The sequence below is a fragment of the Molossus molossus genome, unplaced genomic scaffold, assembly GCF_014108415.1.
Source record: "Molossus molossus isolate mMolMol1 unplaced genomic scaffold, mMolMol1.p scaffold_m16_p_20, whole genome shotgun sequence".
Lineage (NCBI taxonomy): Eukaryota > Metazoa > Chordata > Mammalia > Chiroptera > Molossidae > Molossus > Molossus molossus.
In genome coordinates this window covers 36,902,878-36,924,640 of record NW_023425356.1, presented here as the reverse complement: position 1 = coordinate 36,924,640, position 21,763 = coordinate 36,902,878, and the positions used below count along the sequence as shown (strand labels likewise).

The following is a 21,763-nucleotide window of genomic DNA, read 5'->3' as shown; positions in this document are numbered from 1 at the left end:
TAAAACTCTTGGAAATATATTGGAAAACAAATTTGTAAATACCTATATACTATCTTCCATTTTGCCTCTTAACCTGCATGGCCTAAAATGCTTACAATCTGGCCCTTTATAGAAAAAGTTTACTGACCTCTGCCTTATAGTAGTAGTTTCCACTTTAGTCTCCATATCTGAATTATCAGAGGATCTTTAAAGATATATATAGTAATTCCTCTGCCCTGGAGATTCCAATTCAGTTCATCTGGATGGAATCTGGGAACCTATATTTTAAACAAGCTTTTTGCTGTTTGGCAGTCACTGCCTTTTTATGCATTCATAGAGTTGGTAGTGAATTTTGGATTAGATGTTAGAGGACAGCTTATTAGTTTTTTATTTTAACATTTATGAACTATGGGATCTTAAAGAAGTAACAACTTGTTCTGCAGGTTTCAAAAAAAGTTTTCTAGTTCCTTTGTTAATAGATACTTTTGCTTTTTCCTTTACAATGGTAGTTTTACCTTTTGGGATTCATAAGGATCTCTTTTTAGAATCTGATGAAAGTTATGGGCCCTCCCCCCAGAAAAGTGCACCTGTATTGATTTCCTATGATTGCCATAACAAATTACTACAGAATCACTTAAAACAACATAAATTTATCCTGTCACACTTCTGGAAGCTAAAAGTTTAAGTCACGGTGTCAGCAGTCTTGCCAGAGGCTCAAGGGGGAGATTCCTTGCTTCTTCCAGCTTCTGGTAGCTACAGCTTTCCTGGGCTTGTGGCTGCGTCACTCGAGTCTGCCTCCAGAGTCACATTGCCCCTCTTCTCTATGCTATTGTATGCATCTCTTATAAGGACCCATCCAGATAATCCAGAATAAGCTCCTCCTCTCAAGATCCTTAATTTAATCACATCTTTAACCTTACAAAGTAACGGGGATTTGACATGGACATCTTATAGGGTGGAGGTGGGGGTACATTTTTTGTCTTACCACAGCACCTTTGCACATACTGACAATTTTACAGTTTCAAGGGGTTTATAACTCTTTGAAGTTTGTACATGGACCCCATGAACTCTGCATTTGAACTCCGTGCTCAGTGAGAACCTTGCACCTATAGTGTATTCTAATTATATGGTCTCTTGATTTACTCCCATGTCGTGTTTTTGCATTCATCCTCCTATTAATACTAGGCCTGAAATGATATTTTCTTCTTGTGACTTTAGATTCTTCAGTTTATAGTTTGCTTTCTGAGTTTTTCTGATTCCTTTAGGATCTATTTATCTTCTGATAAGACTGTTAAAAGTAAGTCTTTTTTATTTCATTCTGTAGCAAGGAGACTAAGTTCTGTGCAGACCATAGGTAACTGATAATGCCGCCAGCAAGAATAACTTACCTCCATCCAGTACCTGGTATGCCAGGCCCTTTGGCAGGTGCTTTCACATGGCTTCTTATGAAATACTGAAAACATTCCTCAGAGTGAGAGAATATCTACCCCATTATATAAATGAGAAAATGAAGACTGGAAGTTAAGTAATTTGGATGACAGAGCTTTAGTGAGTGATAGAGCTAGCAAGGGACAGAGCTGCCTTTGAATGAAGGTCTACTCTGAAGCCCATGCTATTTTCATTATGCCATGAAAACAGCACACTTCCCTGATAGTCGAGTGTTAGTAATCTCCTTAGACAGGGGCTGTCTATGCTTTGGTTTCAGGGGTCAACAGACCAAGATTTCAGTCAGATTTATAGTGCCTACTTACAGTATTACCTTGTATAATATCTTCTCTGATCCTCAGCTCGAACTAAAACTGATACCTGGCTTGTGTGCCTTATAGCACCGCTGTAGCAATTGAGGAAAATATGAATGAAAGCTCTTCAAAATAGGAAAATGTGCTACTATGTAATACAATTCATTAGTTTTTCATTTGATTATATTCTTAGTGCTTTCTTCCATTACTATCCTAGATTTCAAAGTTTAGGAATATGGTCAAGTCTCAAACCAGAGGCTGTCTTAGCTCCAACTATGAACTTCTTCGCTGAAGAGTTCTTGGGCCCTGGCAGGTGTGAACGCTTGTGTCAGTTCTCTGCTCCTTCACTTAGAGGGGCATCCCCAACTTTGTCTAGCTCAGCTCCACTTAGTATATCTATGTCCATGATTATTTTCTGAACACTTCTTTTTCCCAGGTCAGTTTTTAACTCCTCTCATTGACCACTTTGCCTTGGGGTTGGTTGGTGGCCTGGGTCTGTGATCTGGAGATTCTTCCCTTTTTCTCTATCCCTCTCCCCAAATTTCTTCATACCCTCACTTATCTATAGTTATCCAAAGCTAAGGTCCCATCTCTCTTGCTTCACTCTACTAATTACTATCTCCTTTTATCTTTGCTCTTGACTTCCAAGATATAATGATACTAAAGACATTTTTTTTTTTTTAATCCTCACCCAAGGACATTTTTTTTCCATTTTTTGTTCAGATAGAGTGGGAGGGAGAGAAAGGAAGACAGAGAAAGAGAGAGAGAGAGAGAGAGAAACATTGATATGGAAGGTGCACATCGAGTGGCTGCCACCTGCACGACCAACCAGGGCCGGGGACAAACTGCAACCGAGGTACACGCCCTTAGCGGGAACCGAACCCGGGTCTCTCTGGACCGCAGGCCGATGCTCTAACCGCTGAGCCAAAGTGGCCAGGGGGCAGACATTCTTATCTTTTACAGAAATGCCCCTTAATAAAAACTACTCTTCCACAGCCCGACCCAGTCTTCTATAATGTCAGTTCTGTTCACCTTCTGGCTGGCTTTCTGTGGTTTAGGAGATAATATGCAGAATTCTGGTGCCTACTTGTAGGGTAATCTAATTGGAATATTTCATTGGAAAATCCTGGATGTCAGTATTTTTAGATTTTTTTTTTTAGAGCTGGTCAGATTTTCTGGAGAAGACTCTTCCAAACTCCTGGCTGCTATATTCTGGGGCTGAGTGGGTTTAGAGTGGGCATCAGAGGGGTGGATCTGTTTCCAATAAGCACGGCTTCACTTAGGCCTCATGTCGTCTATACTATTTTAATTTGTTATTTAACCTCACTCTGATTTTACCACAGGCCTATATTGACCTAACTCATTTTGAACTGTGTTCTGAAGCTTTCTTTTAAGCAGGCAGATAGAGTGGAAGCTAGAAAACTAGGTCACTGCGGAGGTCCAAGAGTTAGTGGTTGCTTGAGAGTAAAGGACACACATAGAGGATGCAGGGTATGTTCTGGAGATAGAGACCACATGATTTAGAGATGGATTGAGTGTGGAGAACTACGAAAAAGGAGGACTCAAAGGTGGACTTGGGTTTTGTCTTCAGTTGTCTGGGTGAATGACAGTGTTCTTTGTTGAGATGGAGAAGGCTAGGGTAAGGAGCTGGTTCTGTGTTGAGCAAATTAAATTCAAGATACCTGCATCCTGGGCCCAAAGGCAATGTTAATTTTTTTCTTAGATACCCATTGCCTCTTTAGACTTGGTTATTATTCAACTGTCATGCAAAAAACAAACAAACCCCACAACATTTAATTCTTTGACTGTATGCTTCTGTACCCCTCCTTATTGCCGCTGTCTACCAACCTTATTAATTGAGGACTTTGGGGCTTGGCTTGTCCACCTCACTTTCTGGCATAATCATGGGCAACTCCAGGGGCTCTGTGAGCAACTTACCCAAGTTACTGTTTTCAAGGTTCTCTGACCTGTAGCGCGCCAGCCCTGCAGTAGTGTTCCCCTACTTCCTAACTGCGTAATTCAAAATACTGCTTACCCTTCTGTGTCTCATTTTCCTCAACTATAAATTGGGGATCATGGTATCTGTACATTTGGGATTTGTGGAGGTTAAATAAGAAAATAATGTAAATTATTTTCTGTTACTAATTATAAATGCCGGGCATAGAGTAAGCATTCTATAAATGTTCTCTGTTAAGATTATTAGTATTTAATTATATATCTATTTAATAATATATGCTACTATTACTCTTTTAGTTAAGCAACCCTTTCAAAAACTACACCTTGAGCCTTCCCTTCTCAAGTTAAAACTTAAAAATTTTATGTGCCAAAAAAGAGGCACTGACCACAATTTCTCAGTATGTTCAGTATACTTGCTTTAAAACAACAACAACAAAAACTCATCCATGCTTCAATTCCAGTGGTTCTTATTTATAAGTATGTATCAGATTCACCCATGGGGCTTTTTCAAAATGTCTGGGCCTTCTGGGAGTTTGAATAGGTTGGGTAAGACTGGAGATGGGGGATAGCATCAAATACCTCTATTATAATAGTCCTTCCTTCGTTTTCTTTTAGTTAATAACCCCCTTGCTTGGTTCCTTTCCTCACCAGTCACCCCTCCATTAATTACTACCTTAAGCTGCTTTCTCATGACCACCCTTAATTATGTTCTCATTCTCTTTTTATCTTGTCCTATTTGCTCTGCTATCCTCTAACTTTGAATGAATCCAATCCAATCTCCCTCCACTATGGGCTACTGAAAGCCACACTTTATATGCTACGTGAGATTCTTTCATGTGTTATTTTGCTTTTTAATCTTTACTATTCATATTAGAATATGTGACCTTAGGTGACACTGTAGGCATATGACTCTTTTAATTAACAGTGATTTGAAAAGTGACTTCAACTCTCATGTAATTCAATTACCCAGGATCTCCATGACTTTCTCAATTATGTCTCATTTATTTTCACAATATGTTTTGAGTATTATTAATGTTTAAAGATATTATTAATGTTTCACAAATGAGAAAACCTAGGCGCAGGATGGGAAATAGTTTTTGGCATCAGCTTGCAGGCACTTTTTTTTTTTTTAACTTTGAAACATAAGTTATGCCCTGGCGGGTTTGGTTCAGCGGTAGAGCATCAGCCTGTGGACCAATGAGTCGTAGGTTCGATTGCAGCCAAGGGCACGTACTTTGGTTGCAGTTTGTCCTCAGCCCTAGTTGAGGTTGTGTGGGAGGCAACCAGTCGATGTGTCCCTCTCACAGCGATGTTTCTCTCTCTCTCTTTCTCTCCCTTTCTTTCCCTCTCACTCTATCTGAAGATAGATAAAAAAAATATCCTCGGGTGAGGATTGAAAAAAAAAGAAAGATAAGTTATTATGGTCATGTATTAAGCAACCTTTCTTCTCCATGTTAATTCTGTCTTGTGGGTCAGTAAAATGGCTCTAGCATCACTTTTTTAAAAGAAATTAGTCATGAATTATTCTTTTCTTAATTTTCTTTTTGAGATGTAAAATGTCCTGATCAATTCTAGTCTATAACTGTTGGGGGAGGTTTATTGGGGGTGTGTGTGTGTGTGTGTTAGGTTAGGTGATAATCTTTGGCTTTGGTTTTTAATATGAATTTTAAAAATTCTGTTACAACTAGAAAACTTCTCTTTCAGTTTTTATTCAGTTTGCCTTTATCCCCTTTGGAAATAGTGGACATGACCCAATTATTTTTTGAGAATTCATTTCATGGAACAGTATGTTAAAATATTTTTGTTTTTCTAATCAAGTTCAATGTAAGAACTGTCAGGCATCCATAGCTTCTATTCTTTAACATGCAAATATCTCTATTCCTTGGTCAAGGTATTGGCTCTATTATTATTACTTACTGGTTCTGTGACAGCAGGGTATGATGTGAAGAACATAACTGCCTCATACATAAAATAAGTCCTTTTTCTCTTCAAGTATTTTTTATCTTGATTTTGTTAGTCATATAACTCTCTCACAGTGATCTTTGAAGTATATAATAATATGGTAGTATAAGAATACCATAGATATTGAAATTAAATTCACTGTTGAATAAAATTTAGGTTATTAAAAAATTCAACATGAGCCCTGGCTGGTTTGGCTTAGTGGTTAGAGTGTTGGCCTGCGGTCCAGAGAGACCCGGGTTCAGTTCCCGCTAAGGGCACGTACCTCGGTTGCAGTTTGTCCCCAGCCCTGGTTGGGTCATGTGGGTGGCAACCACTCGATGTGTCCCTTTCACATCTATGTTTCTCTCTCTCCCTCCCACTTTATCTGAACAAAATAGGGAAAAATGTCCTCGGGCGAGGATTAAAAAGAAAATCCACATGACTTTATTGCTACTTCCAAATAATTTCTCAATAAAAAGTTGATCCAGCTACCTTTACTTGTTTGATTTAGTATGTCATGTGAGTCTTAGTAAATTGACATTTAGTTTGAAAATAAACTTTGGCTACGTTAGGCTGAGAGATGAAATATGTGTATTTTATCAACTCAATGATTTTACCTTGAAAATATTACAGAAATGAACATTGAAAACCATTTGTTAGATGTTTGTTAAAATGTTCTACATGTTTAAAGTACAGTTCTTTCCTCTATTAGATAAGAAAAAAAAACCTATAATTTGTGATGGAAAAGAAAGAGAAAGGATAAGCAAAATTGAGGTGGGTGGGGCATCTTAGTTTCAGAGACCTGCGGTAACAAAGCACCTCAAACTGAGGGGCTTAAAACAATAGAAATGTATTCTCTCATAGTTCTGTAGATTGGAACTCTGAAATGAAGGTGTTGGCAGGGCCATACTCCCTCTGAAGACTCTTGAGGAGGATCCTTCCTAGCCTCTTGCTCGCTTCTGGTGATTGTCTGCAATCCTTGTCTTGTAAACACATCACTCCAGTCTCTGCCTCTGTTGGCACATGGCATTCTCCCTGAGTACCTCTGTGTCCAAATTTCCCTCTTCTTCTAAGGATAACAGTCATATTGGATTTAGGCTTCGAGTCCACCCCAATCCAATAATATCTCATCTTAACTTGATTATATCTGCAAAGATCCTGTCCCTTAATAAGGCCACATTCACAGATTTTGGTCAGATGTAAATTATGAGGAAACACTATTCAACCCAGGACAGAGGGTTCTAAATTTAATTTATATTTTGAGATTTAAACCAACACACTTATTGGGCTTATCTACTTCATATAAAGCAAACAGGTAAGATACATTTTATGTAAAAAGCTTATTTTTATTTGCAGTTATATATTTGCATATATGCCTCCCTACTGCATGGGCCTAGGTATATAATATTTTTTTCTTTTTTTTAAAGCATTTTTAAAAAATTGATTTTAGAAAGAGAGCAAGGGAGAGGGAGAGAGAGAGAAACATTGAAGCAAGAGACAAACATCTGTTGGTTGCTGACTGGGAACTAAACCTGCAACCGGGTATGTGCCCTGACCGGGAATCGGACCTGCAACCTTTCGGTGCACAAAACAACGCTCCAACCAACCGAACCACACCAGCCAGGGCTCTGGCATTTTCCATTCATGTAGCAGAGATTGCATTAAAGGAATATTTGGTTATGAGACATCTTTTTATAAAGATGTGGAGCCAGAAGACTTTCCACATAGCCTAATATTTATAGAATCAAACTAGACTTTTCTTGAGCATTTTAACTGCTATTAGAATGATACCTTTGTTCTTATTTATTTTGAATCCATAACACCTAACATTACCTGATGCTTATTTACTGAGTGAAGAATGAATTAATAAAAGAATGGTGTGTGTGTGAGTGTGTGTGTCTCCATTGAGGGATTGTTCATAGAGGCAGGTTATGGGAAGTTTTCATTTAGTGTCTTCTCCTCAGTTCTTTTTTAAAACCCAAACTGGTGGCATCCTTCACACACTGTTCTACGTGTTGCTTTTATTACTTATAGTATGTCATTCCATATTAGTATACAAATGCTATGATTGCATAATATTCCATTCACAGGTATATTGTAATTTATATAACTAGTCTTCCTTTTTTATTTTTAGTTGTGATAAATACACATAACTAACATGTATCATCTTAACCATTTTTAGGTGTATGTTTCAGTATTAAGTATATTCACATTATTGTATAACCAGTCTCCTAAACTTATTTTTAATCCTCAACTGAGAATATTTTTCCATTTATCTTCGGTCAGAGTGGGAGGGAGGAAGAGAGGGGGGCAGGAGAGAGAGAGAGCGCGCGCGATAGAAAGAGAAACATCAATGTGAGATACATCGAGTGGTTGCCTTTTGCATGACCCCGACCAGGGCCAGGAACTGAACTTAAATTGAGGTATGTGCCCTTGACCGGAATTGAATCCATGACTCTTTGGTCTGTGGGCTGTCACTCTAACCGCTGAGCAAAACCAACCAGGGCCTGAAATTTTTAATATTGTAAAACCAAAACTCTATACTAATTAAACAACAGCTTCCCATTTCTCCCTCCTGGAGACCACCATTCTTTCAATTTCTATAAATTTTAGCTGGTCTCCCTTTTTGGTTGTTTTCATCTTTGCTCTTAAAAATAAAGCTACAGTAAATAGCTTTACATATGTGTCATTTTGCACGAGTAAGTGTATCTGTAAGATGAGTTTCCAGAAGTGGAATTGCTGGGTAAAAAGATTTTCACATTTCTTAGTTTTGTGATATATTGCCAAATTGACTTCTAAAACTATTGCACCAATTTATACTCCCCCAGCAATGTATGATATAGTAGGTGTTTAAATATGTTTCAGGAAAGTCAGCTTGTCAGCCAAACTGAATTGGGAACTTGGGAAAGGACGGGCACTGTGGAGGGAAGCTGGTGCTGCTGCATTGTGCCCCCGCAGTGTTCCCCCTCTGAAAACCTACTTTTGCCCCACCCTGTATGTTCAGCCCAGCTGAAAATTTCCTTAATATAAAATTTTAAGACCTCTAAAATGAATGGATGCCTTGCTTAAATAAAAGGATTTTGATAGAAAGAAAAAATTAGCCGAACCCTTTTCTCCAGTGAGCTCTTCTGAAGAACTCCACTACATTTTGGGAGCTCAGCTGTATTGGGGTAACAGTGAAGGGTGATTGGGGAAGGAGGGAGGCTGGGTGAGGTGAAGCAGGTGGTCTCCAGGTTTCCTCATCCCTGTTTCATCCAAGCTACCTAAAGGTAGCTTGACTTCCTTTCTTATCACCGTGAATGAGATAAGTGAATACTAATGTATAATCAGCCTCTGGTAATTCATGTCAGACATTTGAGAAACCCTAGGAGCCTCTTTGTAGGATACTAGTGTTTGAAACTGGTACTCAATTTTATATTTTTCTGTGAAATAAAAATTTACTATAAGATGAAGCGTAACCTCATGGAGATACCACTGTTTTTCCTTAGAGAGTGCACACAGGTTTTGGTTCAATGACTGTTCGTCTGGATATTTAAAAGAAATGGAACATCTTTATTTTCTTATTTTAAAATGAAGATACTTAGTATATTTTTGTAATGTTTGCATATTTTATTATAAAGCAGAATTTGGAGGGCTCTGGGAATCACTTCCTAATGATGATCAGTATTAATAGTTTTGAATTCATTCCCCTAGACTTTTTTTTCAATGTATTAAATAACATAAATTTTATTCCTTCTTTTAAAATATGTAATCATGCTATATAAAATACTGTTTTATGATTTTCTCTGTTTACTTGATAACAAGTCCTTTTGGGGTTAGGGTATAGAGATACCCTCCATTCTTTTTAATGGAGTTATACTCTTCCATTATATCATAATTTTCTTATGCATTCCCCTGTTGGTGAACATGTAAGTTACAGTAAACATCCTTTAAGCATATATCTTTGCCTTTTTGGACAAATGTTTCTGTAGAATAAATTTTAAGAAGTAGAACGTCTAGATCAGAAGGTATGACCATTTTATATTTTAATGGGTGTTTTGGGGCTTCGCAAAATGTTATATCAATGTCCTGTTTTATATAGGAAAGAAAGTTATAAACTTGTAGAAGTTTTAGCCAGGTCCTGTATCATCATTAATGTATACCAGTTTTTCTAATTGTAAGATCTATAGACATGTAAAAGTCTTTAAAATGACAGCTTGTTTATTCTGACAGTGGTGGAATGGGGGGACGATATTAAAACAATTACGAACGATGAAGCAGTAATGTTGGTGAATCATCAGGCAACAGGAGACGTGTGTACTCTGATGATGTGCCTCCAGGACAAAGAACTGGTAAGCCATCCTGACGGCAGAAGTGGACAGCAGAAAGGGGAGGTTAACAGAGACTGAATTCAAGTATCTTATAGTTTGGAACAGAGACTTTAATATGTGTACTTCTGAAAATTTAGAAAAACATAAAAGAAAAAATACGTAATTCTAAGTCACTCCAGAAGAGGAATATAGAGACTTAAAAAATAATACTAATAACTGGGGTAATGTGAATTATATCTCCATCAAGCTGTTTTATCTTTAAAAAAATAATTGGGATGAAAACAAATTTAATATGGTTTAAATTGGGGGCTGTCTTGAGATGAAGTGCTAGATGCCAGTTTGAGAAATATGGACACAAAAAGCAGTATTGCTTAAGATAGAAGGGTAAAATTGGTCAGTAATTTTAGGGATCTTTAGCCAAAGGAAAATAAGGTAAATATTACTTTGGATTTTATTTACAAAGCATATTGAAAGGAAAAATGTCAATCTCATTTCATTTAGTGTTACTAAGGCTCTGTTTGAACTATTAATTTACATTGCATAGATTGATAACTAAAATAGATCTATATACTGGGTGGCTTTAAAATAAATTATCTTTAGCCTGGCCAGTGTGGCTCAGTGGTTGAGCATCAATCCATGTACCAAGAGGTCGCCAGTTCGATTCCTGGTCAGGGCACATGTCCAGGTTGTGGGCCAGATTTCCAGTGGGGGGCATGCAGGAGGTGGCTAGTCGATGTTCTCTCTCATCAGTGTTTCTATCTCTCTCTTCCTCTCCCTTCTTCTCTCTTATAAAAGAAAAAATAAATAAATAAAAATAATAATATTTTATCTTTAGCCTTAAAGGAGTTATCACCTTAGGAGAAGTTAAAGAGGGTCTCTTCATAGAAAATGAAATAGAAATATTAATGGAGCAAATATTTGGCTTAATAATAAGTAAACAAATTAGTAGGTGTTTATTAAGAGCTTCGTATTCATGGTCAGTGACTGTAAATATAGAACACCATCCTATGAGACACTTTTCTACTCTTTTTAAAAAAATTTAAGTAATTTTTCTTTATTAATTTTAGAGGGAGAGAGAGATAGAAACATTGATGAGAGAGAAATATAAATCGGCTGCCTCCTGCATGCCCCGCACTGGGGATTGGGCCCACAACCTGGGCCTGGGCCCTGACCGGGAATCGAACTGGTGACCTCTTGGTGCATGGGTTGACACTCAAACACTGAGCCACACCAGCCAGACTTCTTCTGTTAAAGAAGGTAAGAGGCCAGTGGTAGGGGGAGGGGGAGGGTATAGCAAATAATACATAATTGCAATGTGAGAAGTGTTCGATGGCAGGTGAGCTCACAATGTACTTGATAGTTATAGAAAACTTTGTGGAGGGAAGAGGACATAAACTTGACCTTGAAGAAGTAAAATTTAGTAAGGCCTTGTTCTCTAGTGAAACAGTCTTGGCCAAATACCAAGGCTAGAATAAGCCTGGTATGCTTAGGTCCTAGAGATTTTGATTCTAGGTCAGAAGTGAAAACAAATTAGGTGAGAGTCAAGGAAAATATGTTTATTGTGGAGTCTGTTTTTCTTGTTTCTCTGAAAAGCAGAGGCATCAACTTGCTGGAATGTGGAATAAATTCTGTCCTTTATTCTATTCAGAATCTTGAATTGTTAAAAGACTATCACCGTATAGATATATTTGTATTTCTAGTAATATGTATTTCCTGTCCCCTAAATTCATGTTAAAATTTTGTAAAAGCTAGTTTATTTGGTTTTGTATCAAGAGACTGCCCAATTAACATTTTTATTCTTACTGGTATGATAATTATACTTATAGTGATTATTTAGTGTCCTTAATTAGTTTTGAACCTCAAAGAATGATTCAAATGGTCAGTATAAATATATATGCCTAACATTATTACTCTAACTCCAGTTTGGCATAGAATACAATTGTATTAAGCAGATACAGTTAACCTGAAATTCTCCAGTCATGTGGACAAAAGAAAGTTTGGTTGGTGGGCTTGTTTGCTTTTGTAAAAACATTTCAGTTAGTTTGCCTTAGGTTCATTTTTCTGTTCAGAGTAATTTTTTTTCTGTTTTCAGATTATACTAAACATTTTTTATGATCTGATATTACCAAACAATTTGAAATCTTGAAGAATTTTTTAATCTTCTTTCATAAAAGAGTAATTGAAAAATACAAAGCAGGAAGTATTATAATCTTTACCTATTGCCTAATAAGTTAAGACAGTATTAATTTATATTTACAGGTAGAAATGTTTACTTGATTTATTGCATACCCCATGATACATTCTAAGAAAGTACTCAATACTTAAAGAGTTGTCTAGATTATAGTCAGGTTTTTTCTTTTCAACATTTAATTATTTCTTATTTTTTAATATTTTAGGTTGTTGCTCAAATGATGTGGTTAATGGATCACATTTTTAAGTACACAAACTTTGGAATTGTTTCTCTAATTCATGGAGACTTCTTTATAAGACAGGTAAGTAATGAGCATTTTCCCCCCCAGTGATAGCCTGATCAGACTGATTCTTTATTGTATAAAGAGGCATAACAAAACCAGTTATAGTAGGTAAAGTCAGGGAGCTCTTCCTGAATGTTCCCTAAATCATTTGTTTCAGTATGAACTTGAGTGTGCATAAGTGTCAAACTCTGAAACTATAAATATTCTAAATATTCTAATCTCTCCCTTCCTTCTCCCATCTAAACAGTACAATGTTCAATAAATGTTTATCAAGCACCTGTCACATTCTCAGCTCTTCTATTTAGTAGGTATGTGAATTGGACAAGTTATTTAAACTCTCCAAGTTTCATTTTTCAAATGAGAATAATAGGTGTTCCCCTCATAGGGTTGTTGTGGGGATTAAATGAAGTGGTACCTGTGAAGCACTCAGAACAATGCCTGCTGCCTTCATCATCATTTTATCATAATCACCTCTATCATCATCTATATTATCACTATTATTTTTATTTACAAGTCACTGTTATATGACATGTAAATTAGCAGTAGGGGGATTATTAAATAAATAAGAGGATATATTTTGAGAATTCATAGTAGGAAAAGTGAGTACATCAGAATTCTGTGAATCCCAAAAAACTTTAAAGGAGAAGATGATATTTGTTATAAATAATAAAGAATGAGTATGGCCCTGGCCGGTTTGGCTCAGCAGTTAGAACATCGGCCCACAGACCAGAGAGTCCCGGGTTTAGTTCCCTCTAAGGCAGCGGTTCTCAACCTGTGGGTTGTGGACCCCTTTGGGGGTCGAACGACCCTTTCACAGGAGTCACCTAAGACCAGTAGGAAACACATATTTCCGATGGCAATTCATAACAGTAGCAAAATTACAGTTATGAAGTAGCAACGAAAATAATTTTATGGTTGGGGGTCACCACAACATGAGGAACTGTATTAAAGAGTCGTGGCCTTAGGAAGGTGGAGAACCACTGCGCCAAGCGCATGTACCTCGGTAGCAGTTTGTCCCCGTCCTGGTTGGGGTTGTGTGGAAGCACTCGATGTGTCTCTCTCACTTCGACGTCTCTCTCTCTTTCCCCCTCTCTCCCTCCCGCTCTATCTGAAGATAAATGCAAAAATGTCCTCGGGTGAGGATTAAAAAAAAAAAATGAGTATGGGTTTGACAGAAGAATGTGGATTGGGAATGCGTCCCCAGCATCAGGAATAATTTAGTGTGCAGGAAAAAGAATGCTAGCCTCTTATCAAGTAGCACTACATTAATAGTATTTCCCTGATATGCTACTAGTATCACATACTTTTTTTTCTTAGAAATGGGGAACTGAAATGTGATATGCAAGTATTTTTATGTACGGTAATGCCACACTTAGTTGGTGTTTATATATTTGGCAACTTAAACCTGGGTTGTGCAGTACCTTACACATAATAAGTACTTATTATGAATAACCAGTTAATCTCATTAAGCCTCTTCTAAGAACCACAAATTCAGAAATAAACTGGAGAGTGTGTAGCTCTATGAAAACAGGTGACACAAAACACAAATTCTTTACTCCAGACAGTTTTATGTACAGAACACATTTTTATTTTTCACATGCTATGCAATTATCTAGTTTTTTTTCTGGAAACACCCTTGGTTCTTCTGAGCAGATATATGCTTTCGAACTTCAGGTGGAAGTGGGAGTGGGAGTTGACCACAAGGTTGAGACAAAATAAATAGTGATCAGAACAACAAAGAAATAAATAGTGATCAGAACAAACTCAGAGTATCCCAACAACTGAAGCATAGCAGTTTAGGGGAATCCAGAGGAAAAACCAAGCTGATCCCTTTGCATCATGGCAGTCTAAGGAAATCATCGAATTTATAGTGTAGTGTAGTATAACAAATGACCCTACTATGATTCTCAGTTATCAAGAGAGGCTAAATTATACTCAATTATCAGTATACTTTGAGGAGATAAATGCAGAAAATAATGCACTTTAAAGCATTTTTCTTTTTTATTACAATGTGTGAAGTTTTGTATCCTTAAAGACTTTCAAATATCAGAGAGATTTGCAAATTCTTTTCTAAAGAGCAGTATTTTCCCTCTGATAGATAGTAACAAAAATCTGAATATGGAAGGGAGATAAAAAAAAGTATTAATGGTAAAGAAAATCTATTGGGATTTTGCTACTAGATTATTTTGACAAGTTATTTCCAAGAATATTAAAAATATTTTACATGTAGACTTGGGAACTTACGTATATAAAGCTTAATCATAATTCAGTTCAGTAAATTAGCTAAGAATATGTCTTACTTGTTTTGCATTCAGAATAATTTAAAGACTGAAAGCATACAGATTATTTTAGGGAGCTTCTGTAATTGCGTTGGCTGGAAAAGTATTAGTGAATTAATCACACTGGAAGGAAAAACCTTTGTAATATTGTGGGTTTTGGACCTTTCTACAATTTTTTTCTAGATTCCTCTTTTCATTCTCCAAGTCATCCTCTTTCCTCAAGATCCAGTGCATCAGAGTGTCCTGTTAGCTTGACTTTCCAATTTTTTCCTAAATGTATCCACTTCTCATCAATATACCATAATTGAAGCTCATCAGACTCCTTCGTCTAGACAACTGCAGTATTCTTCTAATTTACCTCCTATAATCTTTTTGTCACTGGAGCCTGCAAATTTTTTTAATGTAAATAAGAGCATGACACTCCCTTGTTCACAGCTATCCGACGACTTTGTACCCCAAACCACTCACAAAGTGCAAGGTCCTTCTTATCTGTTCTTCACCTCTTCAGTTTCCTCTCCTGAGCTGTCTGCCTCGTTCATCACACCTCAGCCATGCTGGCCTTGAATCTGCCACAGCTTGTTTCCAACTCAGGGTCTTTGTCCTTTTTGTTCTCATCACCTGGGATATTCTGCCTCGAATTTTCACATGGCTTATTCCCTCACATTATCAGCTCTTTGACCAAATTTCATTTCCTTGGAGCTGCTTTTTCTGCCCACCCCCTTTTTAAAAAAGATTTTAAGTTGATTTTTAGAGAGAGAGGGAAAAAGACAAAAAAACATCCATGTGAGAGAAAGACATCCATTAGCTGCCTTCTACACGCCCCCTGCCCGGGGATCCAGCCTGCGTGTGCCCTGACGAGGAATCACTGGGCAATCTTTCAGTGCCCAGGACGATGCCCATCCAACTAAGCCACACCAGCCAGGGCTCCCTGATCATCTTGACCCTCTCTCTCCTCTTTTTTCCCCTAACACTCATCATCAGTTCAATTGTTACTCCTTATTTGTAATCTTCCCCACTTGAGTAAGCTCCATGAGGGTCTCTTACTTACCTCTCTATCTGTAGTGTAGAACATTACCTGGTAAGTAGGAGGCACTCAGAAAACAGTCACAGAATTGATGAATGAAAGAACTTTCAGGGGCAATTAGAGAAATTTTTTTTTCTTTAGAAAGAAGGGCTTGTTACTTCTGGTCAAGATGGCGGCGTAGGTAAATGTGGTATCACCTCCTTCCACAACCACATCACAATTACAACTAAACTATAGAACAACCATCATTCAGAACCACCTGAAATCGAGCTGAATGGAAGTCCTACAACTACGAAATTAAAGAAGAAGCCACATCGAGACTGGACCAGTCAGAAATGAAGGATACACTAACTTAAATAAATAATTTACAGGGAATCAGTAGTAGAGTAGATGAAGCTGAGGAGCAAATCATTTATTTGGAATATAAGGAAGCAAAAAACACCCAATCAGAACAGCAAAAGGAAAAAAGAATCCAAAAAAATCAGGAGAGTATAAGGAGCCTGTGGGACAGCTTCAAGCATACCAACATTCGCATCATGGAAGTGCCAGAGGAGAGAGGACAAGAAATTGAAAACCTATTTGAAAAAATAATGACAGAAAACTTTCCTAACTTGGTGAAGGAAACAGACATACAAGTCCAGGAAGCACAAAGAGTCCCAAACAAGATGCACCCAAAGAGGCCCACACCAAGACACATCATCATCAAAATGCCAAAGGTTAAAGACGGAGAGAATCTTAAAAGCACCGAGAAAAAAGCAGTTAATTACTGACAAGACTGTCAGCTGATTTCTCAAAACATGCTTTGCAGGCCAGAAAGGGAGTGGCAGGAAATATTCAAAGTGATGAAAAGCAAGGACCTACAACCAAGATTACTCTATCCTGCAAAACTATCATTTAGAATCAATGGACATATAAAGCGTTTCCCAGACAAGAAAAAGCTAAAGGAGTTATCACCACCAAACCAGTATTATATGAAATGTTGAAAGGTCTTGAAGAAGAATATAAAAAATATGAACAATAAGATAAGCAATAAATATATACATATCAACAATGGAATCTACGAAGTGAACAAGCTGAAAAGAAACAGACTCATAGATAGAACTTTTTGTTGGTTGCCAAATGTGAGGGGGGTTGGGGGAATGAGCAAAAAAGGCGAAGGGATTAAGAAGTACAAATTGATTGTTAGACTGACAAACCTCAGAGGGAAGAGGGTGTGCAGAAAGAGATAAACCAAGGAATGTATATGCATGTATACATAACCAATGGACACAGACAATAGAGTAGAAAAGGCTAGGGGGAGGGGGTTGGAATGGAGAGGAGGGGGTCAATGAGGGGTGAAAGGGGGGACATCTGTAATGCATTTAATAGTAAAGATAAATTTTTTTTAAAAACGGGCTTATTTATATAAGTACTAATAATTTCTTTTTACCATTGTGGTCAAGATGGGCAGTTAAGTGGGGGGAAATCACTGCTTAGTCTGATTGGATTTTACTTTAGAAGCTGTTACTAATGTTTAATTTTATAATAGTTTAATTTCAAATATACCTATATTATTATATATGTGTCTACCTTCTAGGGAAAATCTCATCGTGAACAACAGCTTCTTCTTCTCAAGAAACACCTAGAAAAAAATTACAGGAGCAGAGATCGAAAATGGATTGTTTTATTTCCAGAAGGGGGCTTCCTCAGGAAGAGACGAGAAACAAGTCAGACATTTGCCAAGAAAAATAACTTGCCATTTCTTACACATGTCACTCTGCCAAGGATTGGAGCAACAAAAATTATTTTGAATGTACTTGTGGCACGACAGGAAAATGGAAGTCCAGCAGGAGGAGATGCTAGAGAATTTGGTATGATGGTTTTTAGCGTTTTTTTTTCTCCTTTGTTGGAATTAAGGATTTTCTGGAGTTCCAGAAATAACTGCTGTTCTTTTCTGTATTTATAATTTTTGTCAAGTAGAAATAATACTCAAAGAGAAAATGAAATACAATTTTAAATGTTTCTAGTTACAAAGGTAGTTCATGCTTACAATAATTTATTCAAATAATACAGAAATGCATGAAATCAAAGGTGTCTCCTACCCTACCTATTCTTACTTCTGGGGATTCTCACTGCTACAGTAAAAGTTCCTGTAAATATAGCTACATTTTTGTGGCAGTATTTCTGTGGCGTGGATTCCCAGAAGTAGAATAGCTAGTTAAAGGACACAGGGAGAGAAGTGACTGATTTGTGAAACTAATCATAGATATGCAAATAAAAGTAGTAATGAAATGTTGTTTTTTTCACTTACCAAATTTAGAAAGCTTTTTTGTTCGTCTTTAACACAAAGAATGCATTTCATACAGTTTGGCAGTATTTAAGAACCTTAAAATAAATGACTCAGTTGTTCCACTGCAAAAAATACTTATCAAAAGGAAATCATCTGAAATATTGGCAAAGAAGTTTTTTCACAGTATTATTTATAATAGCCAAAAATTGGAAATAGCCAGAAAGAAGGCGAGATAGGTAATTATAAAATATCCACAAAACAGAATACAAACGCAGCCATTACAAATGAGGTTGGTGGAGAATATTTTTTGGCTTAGAAAAATACTTATGCTCTCTAATGTTAATGGAATGGGGGGAACTTACAACTCTGGTGAAAACAGTCTGAGCCCAAAGATATAAACAATAAAGCAGTAGCAATGAGTGAAAGGAATGTTAGCCATGACATTGCTTCTCTGAGCTGTAACATTATGATTTTTTTCCTCAAGTCTTAATGCTTTTCTGCATTAAAAAAAAAAAAAAGAGTGAGTATTACTTTTATGGCCAGGAAAATGTAAACCATACTCAAAGATGCAACTGCATTATCTTGGAGATAGTCTAGTAAATTCTGAATATTTGCAGACAGTGTTTGTGCCAACAGCATGAAGAATGTTATGAGCAAATTTAAGACAGCTGATGATAGAAGCTGAAAGAAACTCACTAGGCCTTTTTCCTTAGTAGCATTTTGCTATTTTAAAAAATATTCTTTAGACAAAATAAAAGTAGAAATGATAGGCCCTCAGAAATATGTATTTTTAAATGACAATAAGGATGAGACATAGAAATAAGGCCTGTGAGATTACACTGAGTTTTCCTTTTATTTGTTTTTTTCTAAGCAGCTACTTGGCAGTCAGCTCTCTTAATCTTTCATCATCTATTAAGAAGACAAATTGAAAGAGTCTTTTAATAGAAAAGGAAAGTTCAGAATAGCTTTGCTGTTATACACTGTGGCAATGTCAGCCAAGACAAAGCTTGAAAGCAAAGGAGTTCCAAATAGGTTTTGTTGCACTAATTGCGGCAGCTGTTTTTAAATAGTTTTACCCAGTTAATTCCATGTGATGTTGTAGCTCTCAAATGTAGGGACAGTTGTCATAGTGATTACACAATGGTGAAAAAAATGCTTTTTTCCTTGGGAACGAGACACTTCTGCTTATAACCAAAACAAAGTAGTTTGTCATTTTTCTTAGATAAAAGTTTTATTGTAACTGTTTAGGAAGACTCATAAGAAATTTTAGAAAGTTATATACCTGAAAACTAGTTTTACTTTTATTTTACCTTGTTTCCCTCTATACTTTGGTATTATGTATTTTATTTTATTTTATTTTATTTACTGTTCATATTAATTATTTAGTGTTTTATCCCATACAAAAATACCATGTCTTTGTGTCTTTTTTTTTTTTTTTAAATCATCACCTGAGGATAATTTTTTCTATTTATCTTCAGATAGAGTCAGGGGAAAAGAGAGGGAGAAATAGAGAAACATCAACGTGAGAGGGATACATCGATTGGGTGCCTCCCACACCACCGCAACCAGGACCAAGGAGGAACCTCAACCAAGGTGCAAGCCCTTGACTGGGGTCAAACCTGCAACTCTTTGGTCCACGGGCTGATGCTCTAACCACTGAACCAAACTGACCAGGGCTCTTTGTGTCTGTTTTAATATGTAATCGATACAAATATGAAAATTAAGTTGTATCTGATTAACTTGAAATGATTGGGTTTTCTTTGTATATTGTATGACTTAATGGATATTAAATAACTCTGGTGATTTTTACCCCATGGTTTTATTATAAAATTTTTCAAACATAGGTAAAAGTTAAAAAAATTTTACAGTTAATCTTCATGAGCTGACCAACTAGATTCTGTAATAAACATTTGACTGTAATTTGCTTTATCATAGCTCTCTTCTCTTCATCCTGCTATCTATTCATTAGCCCATCTTTTTTTTTAATGCATGTCAAAGTTAGTTGAAGACATCAGTATACTTTATACCTCAACATTTCAGCATGTACATCATGGGTAGCTTGTCAAAATGTGTTTTGTTACATAAACTCTGTTCCTTTAGCAGTATGTTATTTAAAAACATTTTTTACTATATTTCTTTAATGGGCATTTTTCTCCCTTTTACGACGTTGTCTAACATTTTTTAAGCATTTAAAGTCAGTTTGTCCCTGGCCGGTTTGGTTCAGCAGTTAGAGCGTCGGCCCGCAGACCACAGAGTCCTTGGGTTTGGTTCCCACTAAGGGCACGTACCTTGGTTGTCATTTGTCCCTGGCCCTGGTTGGGGTCATGTGGGTGGCAACCAGTCAGTGTGTCTCTCTCATATTGATGTTTCTCTCCCCCCCCCCCCCCCTTGCTGTATCTGAAGATAAATGCAAAAAATGTCCTTGGGTGAGGATAAAAAAAATAAAGAAAGAAACTTTATAAAAATGTACTAATAAAAAAAATAATAAAGTCAGTTTGTAATTATTTGACATACAAGAGTAAAATATCATTGATTTCCTAATGCACATTTGGACTTATGTTTGAGAATAAGTTTTATTCTTTAGGGATCTTAAATACCCCAGATAAGGATAGACGATTACATGTTAAAATCTGGCTATCAGCATTCTCTGTGAGATTCCCTTTGCACTTCTTGCTCAACTTTGTACTTCATGCTGGCAGTAGAAACAGCACTTCCTCATTCTCTCTCACAACAGTAGTTACCTCTTCTACTGACCAAGGGCAAACAAATTTATTGCTTTATTTGTATGTAACTCTTGCTACTGTAGGAGGAGATTTTTTATTTTGTTTCAAACAAGACCAGCAAGCTGATGATTATGTGTGTCAAAAAAAAGTAGCATTGGTGGTTCAGTGGTAGAATTCTCAAAAAAAAGTTTACTTTTATTTCCTTATTCTAGAGTATTTATTAATGTCTCCCAGATGTCACACACCTTGGTGTCCATACTGTATTGTGTTATATTTAATGAATGGTTTTGTTTGGTTTTGAGGTCTGTTTTTCATTTTTGTGATGTGATACTTGAACTTCTGACCTTTTCATAGGCCATTTTTTATGCATGAGAAAATAGAAATTAGATCTTGATAGTACATACTTGTAGTAAATACTTGAATGATACATATCCAATAAATAATAGTGCTGTTATTTGTTAATTTGCTTGAAATTCATCTATTTTATAATATAATAGGAAATGCTTAATTTCCTATTATATTATATAATAGTATAGAACAGTAATACCAAAATTCATCCTGTTTTTTTAAGGCAAAAGGTATATCAATATATTTTATACTCCTCAAGTAACCTATACCATGTTATTTGTTGTAAATAACAGAAAGATTGATCAACTTCTAAGTTGTTTTTTTCTTTGTTCTCAGACAGCAAACCAAAAGGCCTCCAGTGGATAATAGATACAACCATAGCTTATCCCAAAGCTGAACCCATAGATATTCAAACCTGGATCCTTGGATACAGGAAACCAACAGTCACACATGTACATTACAGGTAAGAATTCTACATTAATACTCAATATACAGCCAACATAAAGTACTAGCTCAGGACAGTGTGAATATTTCAATATTAAATTTTTAATCAATAATGAAAATGGTTGGCTCAAAATTATTATGTTGAATTTTTAATATGAAAATATTATTTGAATAGTTATTTTCACTGAATAAGTCTCTAAAAATGACGTTCTAGAAGCACTAAGATTACTGATTGCCTAAAATGCTTCTATACAATTTTTTTTTTAATCTTTATTGT

General features: G+C 36.4%; 1 protein-coding gene across 3 annotated transcripts in view; it reads left to right on the top strand.

The window, feature by feature from the left end:
- Nucleotides 1–21,763, top strand: part of LPGAT1 (lysophosphatidylglycerol acyltransferase 1) — a 78,644-nt gene that overhangs the window by 22,268 nt on the left and 34,613 nt on the right. For all 3 annotated transcript variants that reach the window (XM_036272845.1, XM_036272846.1, XM_036272847.1), the window contains exons 2-5: nt 9,828–9,946; nt 12,322–12,417; nt 17,279–17,552; nt 21,379–21,505. In XM_036272845.1, coding sequence (XP_036128738.1) covers nt 9,828–9,946; nt 12,322–12,417; nt 17,279–17,552; nt 21,379–21,505 — 616 coding nt within the window. The remainder of the gene's footprint in view (nt 1–9,827; nt 9,947–12,321; nt 12,418–17,278; nt 17,553–21,378; nt 21,506–21,763) is intronic.